Source organism: Lytechinus variegatus, chromosome 14, assembly GCF_018143015.1.
Source record: "Lytechinus variegatus isolate NC3 chromosome 14, Lvar_3.0, whole genome shotgun sequence".
In the NCBI taxonomy this organism is placed as follows: Eukaryota; Metazoa; Echinodermata; class Echinoidea; order Temnopleuroida; family Toxopneustidae; genus Lytechinus; species Lytechinus variegatus.
Genome location: NC_054753.1, coordinates 16,589,795 through 16,605,496, shown reverse-complemented (window position 1 = coordinate 16,605,496; position 15,702 = coordinate 16,589,795). Strand labels below are relative to the sequence as shown.

The following is a 15,702-nucleotide window of genomic DNA, read 5'->3' as shown; positions in this document are numbered from 1 at the left end:
TTAGCTGACAAATTCCTTGATTTTTATTGGCTCAGAAGCACTGTTATTAAGAACTTTAATATGCTAAATTCAACCATGGACCTACAGAGTAAGTCAGATAAAAAGAACTTTTTCCAATAAAAAGTCAGACGAGTCTTTTTGTGAAACACTCCCCTGGCTAACAACATGGATGTCATAGCCATACTCAAACGGAGGAGAGAAGGGCTGGTGTAAAGAAAAAACATACCAAAATGAAAAAAAAACATAAAAGATCCCACCATATTTATTTCAAGTATGTTGACTGCAGTTATGCATTGTGTAGTTCATTTATGTGCATTTCAGATTTGTATGACCCAATTTCTTCAACTTCAAGTCAACTATGAAAATTCCCATCCCCTTTTAATACCCCATACAAAAAAAGCTATTTATAAAATCCAAAATTACATGTACATGTATGTCTGATAAACAGAGATCTGTGAAGACCTACCCTTACAGTAATTATTCAAACATGATCGTGGATAACAAGCAAAATTAAGCATTTATACTAACTCTTTCATACTATAACATTGCACAAAGCTCAGAAAAATAACAATTATTAATAATATCAAATAAACAAATGACTCCAGAAAAGCTCCATTATACACATGTAAGTGTACACAATAATAGTAATATACAAAACTAGTCATGCATGACTAACTTCTAAGAAATTTCTTTGATAAATAAAGTGATTAAATATATTCCATAACAACCAATCAATTTTGTAGACTGTTCCACACACTACATATAAAATACGCAATAAAAGGTATATGTAAATGTACAGCGTACATGTATATTCTCACACAATCTTTATATCATCAGAATTTCAAAGATGACAACAAGATGCAAACAAGAATGTATAATGGAACATTCAATTCAATGTCTATCACAAAGCTGGCTTGAACTCATCAGATTCTGAGGTGAATTGTGACTTAGTTCTAGTTTGTTTTACAAGAAAAAAAGCTTCAACATATATCAATATAATAACAGTAAATTTTAGGCATTTGTTGCCATTAAGAATTTCCAATTTTTAGTATTTTCATCAAATTACCATGTATTTTTGCCCTATAAAATCTGTAGTATACAGTAGACCATGAAGTGAGTAGCAGGCTTATCACTTTATGTGCAACAAAGTGTCTAGACTCTGCCTTTTCTAATTGTCAGATGTCTATTTCTTTATACATGTATAAATCACTGTACAATATACAATATCAATTTATTCAGACTCTGTATTTAAATATTCATGAATAATCAAAGCGATATCATTATCCTTATCACATCAAGGAAAGCATGCAATACCCTCTCTGAAAGTGTGCATATCATCTCAATACAGAGCTGCCAACCTGAACAAGAACATTTCTGTATTTTTAAAGCTGAAAATCAGTATTTTGGTGAGGAAATCAGTATTTTCAAAGAAATACTACAGGACAACACATGAAACTGAAACTTCAGAAATCAGTATTTTGCATCAAACTACATGTATCAGTATTCTTCTCATTTCTCAGTACTAAATACTGAAAATCCGTACTACTTGGCAGCTCTGTCAATAATAACCACGATGAAAGTGTGTGTGTGTGGGGGGGGGTAATCATATCACATTGAATGAATGTAATCACACCAATATCTAGGTCACATCTGTGCCCAATTACATACACTACCTGTTATAAAAGATACGATAGATTATCATAATGTTTGATCAATTGTATATCAACCACATGCACATATACATGTACGTTACATTATAGATCTGTGGCCTAAAAATGTGCAATGCATGCACAAGTAAATTTTATCACAACAGATTGTAATAGTAATTCATGACTGATTATAATGTGCTACAGATTCCAGAATGTACTCAGCTGAAACATGCAGATATATCCAGATTCTTGAGACCAAGTTGCAAAATAAAATGATGGAACTTTTTTTCTTCTTGATATCCATGTACAATGTATTACCAAATATTTCATCCAGTTTTCACTATTCTACTAAGATGAAAGACCATGATATATTCCCATTTTAAACTTCTGTGACCCTAAAGAATGCTGGTAGCTCTCCTTATTCTAATAGTGATACGCATATACACACATGTATGTAATTCACACCAACGTCTATGTAAGGATACAATCTGTATATATATAAAGTCATCATATGATGCTCTCTGTTTGTTGAAAAAACCCACACACATCACCATTTACTTCTTTGATGCATCCACAAATTAAACTGTATGAATGTGATAAGCATAACACACACCCAGGTAAACAGGAACCATACACTCCATTCATACTATTTACATTTTTTCTCTACATTACACGTAAATCTATGACTATACCATATTATAACAACAGTATGAATGTGTCAAATGTGAATAACCGAGTTGCGTGTACATACCATGAACCCCATTCACACTGTGAGGTTTCTTAGAAGCTGACGCCGCCCCTCTCCCTGAAGAATCCAAGCTTGCTTTGGTTGTAGACCATGCTGGAGAGCCCCAGGTAGATCTCGAGCTCGATGGGAACTTGGGTGAGTGTCACAGGGGGGAGGTTGGGGTGGCGCTCCGACCGGCAGGTGGTCACTGCTTGCTGGAGCGTGTTGTAGAAATGGCCGACCTGAAAAACAAATACGAAAATACAGTTACAAGCAACATTAATATCATAATAATAACAATAATTCCAATACATGTAGGATTTGATGTACACAACAGTCTTAAATTTATATGCCCCATTATTGAATTCAAGTTTGCTTCAATGCAATATATTCATGTCCTCAAACACATGTACTTGCACATAATATAAAAAAAGAATTTTAGTAACTAAACATATTCAATGCAAAATATCCATGTCATCAGACACATCTACGTGTACATAATATTAACAAAAAAATATTAACTAAACATAGAAAACATGTATTATGAACATGCCCATTATTTGCCCCGACTATAGGATAAATAGCCTCTAAACTGCAGTTGTGCTGTGATACACCTAATAATGACCAGAATGTTTGTAAACTTCAAGAAACACTTAAATGCTTCAATTGCACACTTGAACTTTGTCTAGACTATGTCATCATCAGACTTCTGCTTTAATAAAGGGCATTGTCTTGGTACAAAGTCTCTGGGTTGCAGCTACTTCTGGCATACAGTAGGGCACATGACATACCACTTGCAACACAAAACCCTTCTAAAAATGTTAGCCCATTCCAGGAAAAATATCCACAGAGAGAATTCAGAGTGATCAGAATATTCATAACTTGGCAAGATAAAATAATGCCTGAAGGACACAAAACAAATATGATGGTTCTGAGGACAAGATGCATGGCACTGAAGACAAAAATGACTTTTACAATCATCCTCATAAAAGCAAATATGAATTTCAGATGAATTCAGAGAAAGACGCAAGCAGAAGCAGTAGACTTCATGACCTCTAACCTTAGATGAAACACATTTATCACATTCACAACTGACCATTAAAAGCTTCAAGAATTGTACATTTAAGGATGACAAATAGCACTCCTATGGTCCAACCTCAAAACTACATGTACTGCAAAGTTGCAAGCATCAAACTTCATGACCTTTAACCTTAGATGAAACAAATTTACATTTACAATTGATCAAAGCTTCAAGAAATGCCATGTTTGAATATTACCAAAGGCATCCTTGATCCGAAACTCATGTACTGCAAAGTTGGAAGCACTGCACTTCATAACCAGTTTAACCTTTAACAGATGAAACATGTTCACATTCACTATCGTCCAACGCTTCAAGGAATGCACATAATTTGAGGATTACCAACAACAGTCAGGCCACCTCCAAACTACAAGTACTGCAAAGTTGCAAGCACTAAACTTCATAACCTTTAACCTTAGATGAAGCATGCTCACATGACCAAACTTTCAGGAAATGCATGTTTGAGGATCATCAACAACCATCGTACCTCCAAACTACATGTCTGGCAAGGTCCTGTGAGAATTCTTGAGGCAGACGAACAGATACATTGTCGGAAACAAGAACCAGCAGCAGTATTTGAAAGTCCTTCAATTCTTCGACGAGGTACCACAACTGAGAAATATACATTGAGGTACTGCCAAAGAAATGATTGTTTGATAAATTGAGAAAAACTGAAAGGATAGTGAAAACTTTTGATGGTGATATTTAAACCCCAGATAAACTCACTCTTGACATTTTCTATATAAAATTTGCATTCTTAATGCCAAAGATCTTTCAAAGGAAGTACAAAGGGGGGGGGGGACATATAGAAACATATGAATTTACCAATGGCCATCTATAGCAAATGACATTTGACTGTTATCTTGAATTTACAATACACACTACATTACACTTATGATGACATTGAAAGCTTTTCTTCATCATATGAATAGTTTAATTTCAAAAGAAATAACAATACACTGTAAATCATGTTGAAATAATCCGGATAGAAATTTGTCAAAACATTTTATGGCTGAGCCCTGTTGTATTTAAAACGTTACCATTAAGGTAGCTTGATATTCAATGTTAATGTTGATTTATTGCTTGATTTTCATTGGCAGCTGAGCATTATTGCCATGGTAATTACTGTCGGATGGTAAAGTTAGTATGATGGTTAACTACCAGCCAACGGGACCCTGAAATATCGGTGTAACATGATGTAAGAGTGCTTGGAAAGGTATACATGTGGGAAACAAAGTCAATAGGCAACAAGTATCAAAGGACGATAAATGAGCCAAATCTGCTTCAGTAGCCATCTTCAAAGAAGGTCCACCTGTCAATAAAGAAAAACACAATTTTTTGTTCTTGAGTGGGTTTCCCATTGAAACGCATTATGGGACCTGGTAGATGTAGGTGTTGCTTTCATAAAGCAGTTTGTAAGTTACATGTCTTTGAGAACGACTGGTGATACTTTCTCAGGTGCTAAATCAATATGGGGCATCATTTATTACAAGAAAGGACCACCAGTAAAGTCACATGTAACATACAAACACTTTATGAAACATCCACCTGTTCATCAATATCACTTGCTCACACAGACTGTATTTCTCCATTTAGGGTCTTCATAGATAAGTTTCACGTGCATTTTTTTTTCATTCTATGAGAGAGAAGATTTCGGCAAGAATTCTGTTGCTAACCTGGTAGTTCTGTGCTTGTCTTGTATCATCGGTCTCCAGTGGATGGCTGGTGAGTGTGGTGTATGGGATGGTATCACTGAACGGGTTCCACTTCTCGAGGACAGACAATGCACGTCCACTGCTCCAGTGAAGCCTGACCCCTTCGCCTGCACGTGCTCTGTAGTAAACAAACCAACAATGGGATCAGTCAAAGAACATTGTATCTCATGGAAAATATTAACACTTTTTTTTCCAGGCTAAATTTTTAGCTCACCAGTCCCAATCTCTTAAGAAATCTTTACAGGGGTTTGGGGGCACATTCAACCAGAGTCCCAGAGTAAATCTTTTCCCTGCTGCTCATGTACCACAGATGCAGTTGCTCTCAATTCTCATAATCATGAAATCATATTTCAATGGGATGATATTTACAATATTCTGATGAGTATGATGCTACAGATAGCAATGAATTACATGTTATTCTATAAATTTATGCACTTCATATATTTGCACAGATAACATGGTTCTCAAATTCTGGCTTATCAACAAAAAATGTATGGATGATTAAGTCAGGAGTGATAGTTAAAGCTCTAGAAGCAATATTTGCAAAGTATCTTCAACAGCTGATTAAACCAAACAATATCATCCAGAAGCTAAGTCACACTTACGGTGCAAGAGTCTTCTCCGGATACACAAAGTTCCCCTTCTGAATCGCACTCAGCATGTTGTACATGATCCTCCTGTAGCTCTTGACCTGGTTCGTGATGAAATCAAACTTGACCAGGTAGAGGGAATTCTGTGTCACCGCGGCGATGCGCTCCTTCTCGTTGTCCCAATGGTCTATCTCGGTCAGGAGCCACACCCCCTCGAGCTTGCCGTCCTCTTCCTCGTTGATGAGGGACAGCTGACATGCAGAAGCGGCTGCTTCCAAACGACCAGCCTGCAGGCACAACAAAGTTGAATCTTGATGTATATTGCTTTCATTGCACTCATATGGGCTTCGATAAATCCAGGGGGCCATTTCATAAAGCTGTTCGTAAGTTAAGAGCAACTTTATGAACGACTGGTGATCCTTTCTTACGCGCTGAATAATCACCAATGAATATTCAATGGTGAATATCATTTACCACTCAAAAGGATCACCAATCATTCTTAAAGTCGCTCATAGCTTACAAAGAGCTTTATGAAATGACCCCCAAGGTAAAAAAAAGGCCATGGCCTTGGATCCACTATTGACTGGCCGTTGATAGGTTTTGTGGCATTTTTAATATCCCCTTTTGTGATGTAATATAAAATGTGCCCTAGATCCTAATCAATAGTCGTGCTGTGCAGTTCCACGGTTTCGGAGTGACATTCAGAAGCAACATTTTTTGCATTCAAACAAAGATATCACCCATATTTGAATAGTTATTTGCAAAGAAATGGTACCTGATGAAACCCACTTTTCAAAATAATAAATTTCATTATTTTGATCCACTGAATTAATGAGATATGAATATTCATAATCATGGTTACGGAGTGACGTAAAATGGACATGCATATTTGAGGAAAAAATATATTGTTCAAACTCTGTGAATCTTGAACTGGTATCATAATTTTGATTCATTGATTGGATTCTAGGTTGTTCTGGTTTAATATGCTGCATTACATTAAAAAATTGGTGAATTATTTCATTAATTACGACCTAAAAAGTAAACCCATTCCTGGTTACGGAGTGATGATTACGGAGTAACATGAGAAATATCCACTCATAAAACAACATAAAATGCACTTATATCTTAAAATTTTTGTTTGATATGAAAAATGATGACCTTCAAATTATCCAAAAGAAAATTTCACAAAACAAGCAATAGTTTTCTGTTAATTTGAAATTAAGTAAAAAACAATATATGTAGTCCCATGTAATGAATTTCTTGTCTGGTTACCATTCTCCTATACGGAGATGCGTAAGAAAAAAAAAATGTGGCTAATTACGCTCCCCTTTTGTATTCAGAAAATTCCATATGAGTTTTGATAGAAAGATTTGATCCAGATTTGAAATGAGCCAATATAAATTTTGGGAAAATGTCCACTTTTGCTTGGAATTGCCCTGCTCAAACATTGTCATAAGTTAGTAAACCCTGGCAGAAAATGACAAGTTTTCAGGTTATGCTACGTTATATTTAATTGTGAAGCCAAGTGATAATATATTACATGTAATGAAGTTTGTTTCTCTAGGCTTGCCGAACATTGTATTGTTGAATAGGTGATTTCCAGGGCTCTTTGAAGTTTAAAGGTCAAGTCCACCTCAGAAAAATGTTGATTTGAATCAATAGAGAAAAATCAGACAAGAACAATGCTGAAAATTTCATCAAAATCGGATGTTAAATAAGAAAGTCATGACATTTCAAAGTTTCGCTTATTTTAAACAAAATAGTTACATTCTAAACGAGCCAGTTACATTCAAATGAGAGAGTCGATGATGTCACTCACTCACTATTTCTTTTGTTTTTTATTGGTAGAATTATACAATATTTGAATTTTTACGAATTTGACGATTAGGACCTCCTTGCCTGAAGCACAAAATGTTAAAATAATGGAATTCCACGTGTTCAGGGAGGAATGAAACTTCATTTCAAATGACAATGACGAGAAAATAAAAATATTTCATACAATAAAATACAAAAGAAAGAGTGATGTCATCAGTTCCTCATTTGCATACCAATGGAGATGTGCATATAACTGTTCTGTGAAATGAAGCGAAACTTTAAAATGTCATAATTTTCTTATTTTACATCCGATTTTGATGAAATTTTCAGTGTTATGCTTGTTTAATTTTTCTCTTTTTATTCAAATCAACTTTTTGTTGGGGTGGACTTGTCCTTTAAGCATTTCGGGGGCAACATTTTACTCCTTTTTAATCTTTGTCCCAACTTATATGATGAAAACAATCAACTAAGAATCTTCAAAGTCCTACCTGGGAAGCAAAGTAGAATCCTCCAGAGTTGATCGGGCTTGGTTGAGAATTGTCGACAGGAGTGGCCTGGCCCTCGGTTCCTTGAATACCAGGGTTGTTATCATCAAGGAGATTGTTGGAATCGAGGCTCAGCTTGACCCCTTCAAACGACACATCAGGTACGGCCTTCTCTAGGTTGTCATCCATATTGCCATTCATTTGATTGTTGGATTCCATCTGCTAGGTTTGCTGTTAAAGGATCAATCAAGGAAAGAAAATGAATCTTTGAGATGCTTGGTGGCAGGGCTAGAGACTTGCACCCTCCACTTTTTTTTAAAGGGGGGGGGGGGTGAAAACCCATTGTGTATGTACATGTATTTCTTTGCTTTTTTAATCTTGTTTTTTCTTCTTCTGTGACTTGCCTTTGATATGCTGATTGGGACAGTAATTCAACTTTTCATGAGACAGTTCTATCAAGTAACTTGTTTTACAGCCTCATGTTAAATATTAAAGATAAAAAGAAACTTCTGTCAATTTGGAATGCCCGGTGGAATTATTAATGGCAGCTGGGCCATGAGATAATATACGTGGCCGATTTTTTTTTTCTTCACATGAGGGCCGTCTGCACCAGCCCGAGTTTTCAAATTAGCGTGCTATTTCTCAATTATCACGCTGGTTCGTAGGATTAATCTTCAGATTGCAATCCCAAGTCAACTTAGAATTATTTGCAAAATAACACGCTTTTTACAAATTAGGAATAAATATCATTATAATTATTTATAATCATGTGTTAAATTTTAGTATTTGTTGAATAATAATCTTTATCTATAAATCATTCTTCCAAACCACATTTTGTATTAACATCGCTTATCGAAGGTACGTCATACCCAAGCGGTTCAAGGGTCAGACCTAGCTATTGTATTTGCTGTGTTGACAAACGGATTGGGGGATCTTCACGTACAAAGTACAACTACAAGAGATCGGTCTGGTAAGAAACCTGGCTTCAAGTTCAATTTTTCACCTTTTATTAACCAATTTTTTATAACCCTTATACGCATTAGGCGTTTGAAGGTGCAAAAATGAATAAAATCTCAAACATTTAGGTGATTTCCATCTACAAAGATTTCCTAGGGAAATCCATCTTTGAAAGTTTGCATTTGACTTTGTTTTGAATTTGATGTGTGATTGTGTTTCTTCGTATATGGGCATGATTGGTGGTCCATTCAGGCTCCATCATACTTGTTCACTGCTACCACCCTGCCTGTGGGGAATCTACAGGTAGGACTATGGTATGCCAATGTTGTACAGAGCACACACTTTAAAACATCATTAAAATATCACTTTTGTGACCCGAATTACTAATTTCCATACAGTTGCAATTCATTTTTCATTAGTAACTTGGGAATAATTTTTGTATTCACCAGAGCGCTCAAAAACATGAATTTTGGGCATATTTTTTGTACGCCCTCTATTGGTGGAAAGTAATATGGCAAGAAAATTTTCATTTTTTCATCTCTATTTTTAATTTAGAAAAAAATAATTTAAAGAATCAAATTTAAATAAGAGTCAAGTTGTATGAATAATTAATAGGTGTAATGGAAACTTTCAGAGTAAAAAAATCAAGCATTTGCTCCAAAGAAAAAGAGAAAATAAGCCAAACATTGTCACACTTATTTTGCCACACATGGAGATATTATTATAAGTGAGAACAAGGTTATATCATAACCTTGTTCATATTGAATGAGTGCTCCATCATCAGTCCATGTCAATTGTCATGATGAACATGAAGAAATATATGTCAAATGTCGTCAAAGCTAATTTGCACCCCCCCCCCCTCCATATCTCACACCATAACCACTACTTCATACTTGGACTGGTCATGCACCTCTACTTAAACTACCTCACACACCCGGTTTAAGTAGCCGGCGATTCTGCTTATGTGCTATTCCAGTACCACCAACACGTAATCGTGATAATCACCTCAATACTTGCGCGCACAAGAAATTGCACACACGTAACGGTATACATTGATAAAGAGAATTTGTTCTGCTCCGACGCGGAATATCTACGTGTTTGGCCCCGGGTTTTCCCCCTAAAAGGCCAAAATGACACTTACGCAGGCTCCAAAGCCGCCTCTTCCGAAGCTACCTTTGATTGAAATAAAAACAAATAATTTCCCAAAGGCTGTAGCAAACTACTTGTTAAAAATACCTGTTTAGAATGGTAGATTTCCAGATGGCTGCTCACCTTTAATACCTCATCAAATTTGTCAGTGTTATTTTGGGAGCTGAGCAGTGTGGCCAGCGCTCAAAATGAAATTATGCTAGGGAGGACAGCAAAATTATGCTAAAATTATGCCAAATGAAATAACAACATGGAGCAGCAAAAAATACTAAATTACGCTAAAATTTATGCAAAAATGGGTGAGATGACGTAACAATTTTTTGAAATCAAATGAAATAAATAAATATGTCTATATAAATAAAATAAAAACTATTAAAAAAACAAAAAATTGAAAAATAAAATTTGAATTTTTTTTTTAAATTATAAAATCAAATATAAAAAAAATAATAAAAAAAATTGACAATTTAATTACAATAATCAATTTGCTAAGTAGATGCAAAAATGCAATGACTTGCACGGTTCTCATGCACTGGGAGAAGCCTGCAAGAAGGGGCGGGGGATATGAAAACCTGTATGTATCTTGTCCAGATTGTGAAGACTTAAAAAAAAACATAACAAAATATTGGTCTGAGCCCCCTCCCCCCCCCCACACACACACAAAATGCATCCAGCCTTGCATCGCCACTCACACCCTGCCTGTCTTTATTCTAATCTTTAATAAACAAAATAGTCAAGCTTGCTGAAAAGGGGTATAGTTCTATATTCAAAATAAGTTTTTTAGATCCTGCATGGGAATACTTGGTTGACATAGTAACCGAGGGGGAAACTTTCTTGTCGTAAGCATGTAAAATTCATGTTATATCTTTTTTTCTGTATGATGCTGCAGGAATTGCTTCAAATCTATAAAAGACGATTAACAACATTTTTGAATATTTCTGTCTCAAATTTTGTGACTGCTTGAAATAAAATTTAAAAATGGTATATTTTTTTTCTCAACCCATTTGTTCTTTAACTGCGATTATGACATCATGAATCAACATCTGTCATGCGCTATGCACAACTGAATTACAACCAGAGAAAGAACAACACAAAATGACGCATATAGATGTCTGGTATAATTATTGGCATCTGCAGCTTATTTGTGAGGTATTTTCACAGAGACCCTGAGTCAACATAAGTATTTTGATATAATCTATAATGTGTGCATGCACAAAATAAAATTCCTCAGACTTCTGACCTTTAAACTCATGACTTAATATCAAATCTATATACAAGCATAACAATGCATCTACCAACATGTATAACAATTACGTAGCTACCAAAATTCAGAAGCAGATAACAGTCTTACTTCATGAAAACAGGAGTACACATGTACTTGCCAACTGCATACATTTTACATGGGAATTGACCGACATATAAGCTAGATTCTGCAAATCGCACACTAACGGGAGGGAGTACCTCATTTTGGTTTTGAATAGAATTGGTTGTAAGGCTATGCAGTTACTTAATAAGGTATAACAAGGCATGTATATTTGTTAGTTGTCAAAGTTTGCAAAGCATATGAAAATAACTACAAAAGTAAAGTTTGAGGTATAACAAGTCATCAAGTTTGAGGTATATGGCAAGGCATCTCATAGTAAAATTCAAGTGTAATGTATAAAAAAGACAAGTGGAAAGACAGCAGCAAGTTTCATGTATGTACCCGGTATATCAAGGTATCTGAACACACGAGTTTCAAGTTTAATGTATAAAAAGGCATGTGGAAAGTGAAAACACAGAAGTCAAGTCAAAGGTCCAAGGCATCTGATGACACGTACCTAAACCATTCAAGTTTATAAGGTATATCAAGGCATCTGAAAACACCTACAACATTCAAGTTTAAGGTTTAACAAGACATCTGGAAAAAAAAGTTCAAACAAATTTCGAACATCAATTCTAAAAACAGATAATTAGACTTGCCAGTGGCGTACCGTGGGTCACGGCATTGGGGGGGCACCAGCAAAAATTTCGGGTCACTTAGGGAGCGCGCGAAGCGCGCTCATTTTGATTTGATTTGATTTGATTTTATTTTATTGTTTACTTCTGCAATTACATCATTCGTATAGAATACATTTTCCATAACATAACAAACATAGTATATTGATAATTTTTTTGGCATGAATCATAACTAAATGTACTAAAATTATCATTACAAACAAAATTGATCTCATACCAAATTAGTTAACATTTACAATTTGCAGGAGAAGGATTGTCATCATAAGCAGATTGCTTGAAAAAATGACAACCCCAGGTTAAAACTCATTGATTAATATAATACATTAATACAGCAGAATCGATACACAGTACATTTTATGAAAAACAGCAGTAATCTAATTTGAGCATTGAAGATGGAGATGATAAGGATGAAGATGATGGTGAAATGGTGAAGATGAAGGTGATGGAGAGGATGATGATGGTGATGATGCTTTAATGACACAACGACACAGAAATTTTACTTCAAATATTCTGATATCAACATGGATTTAACGTTTGCTTTAAATGAGTAAAGGGACGTGGATCTTTTTATAGATTCTGGTAGAGAGTTCCACAAATCAGGACCATGGTGTCTTATGGATCTCTGCGCAATAAGCAATTTGGGGTTGATTAAATGGAAATTAGAAGAGTTCCGCGTAGGGTATGAATGGATAGATGTGTTCATAGTATAAAAATTGTGAAAATAAGGTGGGAGCATGTTATTTACGTATTTGAACATAAGCAGTAAGCTTTGAAATGAATTTATGTCAAAAATAGTTAGAGTCTTTAGTTTATGGAATAATGGATTTGTGTGTGATAAATATTGCGAATTAGTACAAATTAGTTGTCAGGTATACTGACCTAATAGAGATATTTTAAGGACATGCAGTGCCATCAAACGAATATGTATCTCACTGATTAAATAATGCGAGCGTGAGCTGAAAATTTTTTATATTGAGGGCTAAAAATTGACATTATAAGCGAATTGTTTTGTAATCATGATACTTAACTGTCTCGTTAAACAAACAATGCGAGCGCGAAGCGCGAGCTAAAATTTTTGTATGTACTGACCCTAAACAAGGAAATTTTAAGGATTATATGTTAGAATCCATTAAGAGTATAAATATCTCACCATAGTCATCTAATGCTATAGTGCCATCCTTTGCTGATTTAAATTGTTAGAATTACATCTAAACACAGTCATGAAGCACCTTTTGTAGTCATGTAATCATGATTATCATACGTATACTGCAAGCGCGAAAGTGCGAGCTGAAAATTTAGGAAATATAGACCTGAAGAGGGGCATTCTAAGGGTTGTTTGTAGGAATTCTCTAAGACCCTACGTATTTGACTAACCAAATGATGCGAGCGCGAAGCGCGAGCTGAAATTTTTGTATATATTGACCCCAAACATGGATATTTTAAGGACTATAGTTACGAATCCATTTAGTCAGAGTATACATATCTCACCATAGTAATCTAATGCAAGTGCCAAGCGCTTGCTGATTTTGTTAGAATTATATCTAAACACATGGAGCACTTTTTGAAGTCATTGTAATCATGATTATCATACGCATCTCACTAATGAAATACTGCGAGCGCGAAGCGCGAGCTAAAATTTTTTGATATTCAGATCAGAAAAATCGACATTTAAGGACTGATTTTAGGAGTTCATGAAGAGCAGAAATCTCACCAATCCACTAATGCGAACGTTAGCACGGACAGGAAATGTTTTATATTAAGACCTTAAAATAGGGCAATAACTTTCAGTAGTCATAAAAAAGAATATATTACTACTTAAAACAATAATAACTCTAATTGAGAGGAAATGTATTATTTTGTTGTACATTGATTTCAAAACGGGAGGCTTTAGTACAGCAGTTTTATATATCTCGTTAAAAAGTCTATGTGAGCGCCAGGAACAATGAAGACACAAATAAGCAAAAAAGTAAAGTTGTGAAGAAATGCTTCTTATGGTACATAACATAATATAATACTATGATAAACAATTTCTTCTTTCCCCCACTACGTTTCTCTTCCTTTTTCCCTCTTTTTCTCCTTTTCCCGGTTTTTTTTTTTGGCCAGCCGATGGGGGGGGGGGGCACGTGCCCCCACATGTCCCCACATGGTTTCACCAAAAAAGTCCAAATTATGCTAAAATTATGCTAAATTTTGTCAAATTATGCCAAGCATAATGCCAGATGCTGAAGCGGTCCAAATTATGCCAAAAAGCATAATTATGCCAACTCTGGCAACTATGGAGCTGAGGCTAGCTAGCTATATAGTATTTAGTGCACAATGCAGTGCCGTGGTGGTGGGCAGATTTAATCTCATCGGCCCGTTCTCGCGGCCGCAGATTCAGTACCGAATTTAGCGTCCTACTGTCGGGGTCCTCCTTCAGCAGACCATGGACCTAGTGGTAGTAGCCCAGTCACACCGCAACGATTTTAGCCCAAATTTTGACCAAACTTGGAACAAATTGCAACAGAACTTTTTTTATCACCATGCATTTCTGTGAGGTCCCTAGTACAACATACTAAAAGTCCCAAACTTTCCAGATAGGGGAAAGGCATCTAATTTACATAAATCCAAGATGGCTGCCAAAATTAATTGATATGCCTTATCCTTAATATTTTTTGTACAAATAATGGAAAAGTCTTGAAATGAATACGCAATTCACTATGATTAAGATATCATAAATCAATTGCAATCGTTTCCGGGACTGTCCTGTTCCTATTTTTCGAAAAATGTGAGAAATTATGCCAAAATTTCCGTGTTTTCGGTCAAAATAATTGCATGTGCGTTGAAATCTTTCTGTTTTATCATTAGCATCAACAACTAATCTAAAATACCAGCATTCGACAAGAAAGGGGATATATCAACGAGAAAATTGATATGCTTCACAACAGTATTAATGTCTTAACTTGCTTAGATTGAGGGCAAATACATCCGAATGTATTATGCGATATTGCGATAAAGTGACACCAAAAACCAACCTCCGTGTCCCAGTCTTTCTTTTATATCGACTACAACACGATCGCTGGCATGCCTTTGAAGATAGTACAATATATTATATCAGTCTTGCCTCGCCTTTGTTGGTGTGACTAACACGCGTAAATACAATGACGTATAGCGATCCAAAGGTGTATATTACTTAAATTGATATGTGGGAAAAGGGCCTTTTCTACATATTAAAGTAACCTTTATGTTAATGAAATCTCTTAGAAAAAGTTAGAGGATGCATTGCTCTGCATGCTGCATGCAATTACATTCAAGAACATCAAAGCATAGTCCCGCAATAGCTTGTCAAATTACCCCTTATCCGTAGCTCATCTATTAAAAATATCGTGCTTTTTGGAGCCCCCAATGTGACAAAGCGGTGTTTTGCTACAGAGAAAAAACACTTTTATTATCTTGAAATCACTTGGAGGCAAAAGAGTAGGCTTCTTTCTATCAGTTACATATAAAGAAGTGATGGCACAGCAAATCCTACCCATTCAGGGGTCTTCCGAAGTCACCAACCC

General features: G+C 35.5%; 1 protein-coding gene across 1 annotated transcript; it reads right to left on the bottom strand.

The window, feature by feature from the left end:
* Window positions 1–244: 244 nt before the first annotated feature.
* On the bottom strand, window positions 245–10,333 carry LOC121427458 (tumor protein p63-regulated gene 1-like protein). Its single transcript, XM_041623857.1, has 5 exons — window positions 10,253–10,333; window positions 8,063–8,290; window positions 5,775–6,046; window positions 5,131–5,287; window positions 245–2,618 (listed from the first exon to the last, which is right to left on the bottom strand). The coding sequence occupies exons 2-5, from the start codon at window positions 8,276–8,278 to the stop codon at window positions 2,430–2,432; spliced, it is 834 nt and encodes a 277-aa protein (XP_041479791.1). The 5' UTR covers window positions 8,279–8,290; window positions 10,253–10,333; the 3' UTR covers window positions 245–2,429.
* Between the last annotated feature and the right edge of the window lie 5,369 nt (window positions 10,334–15,702).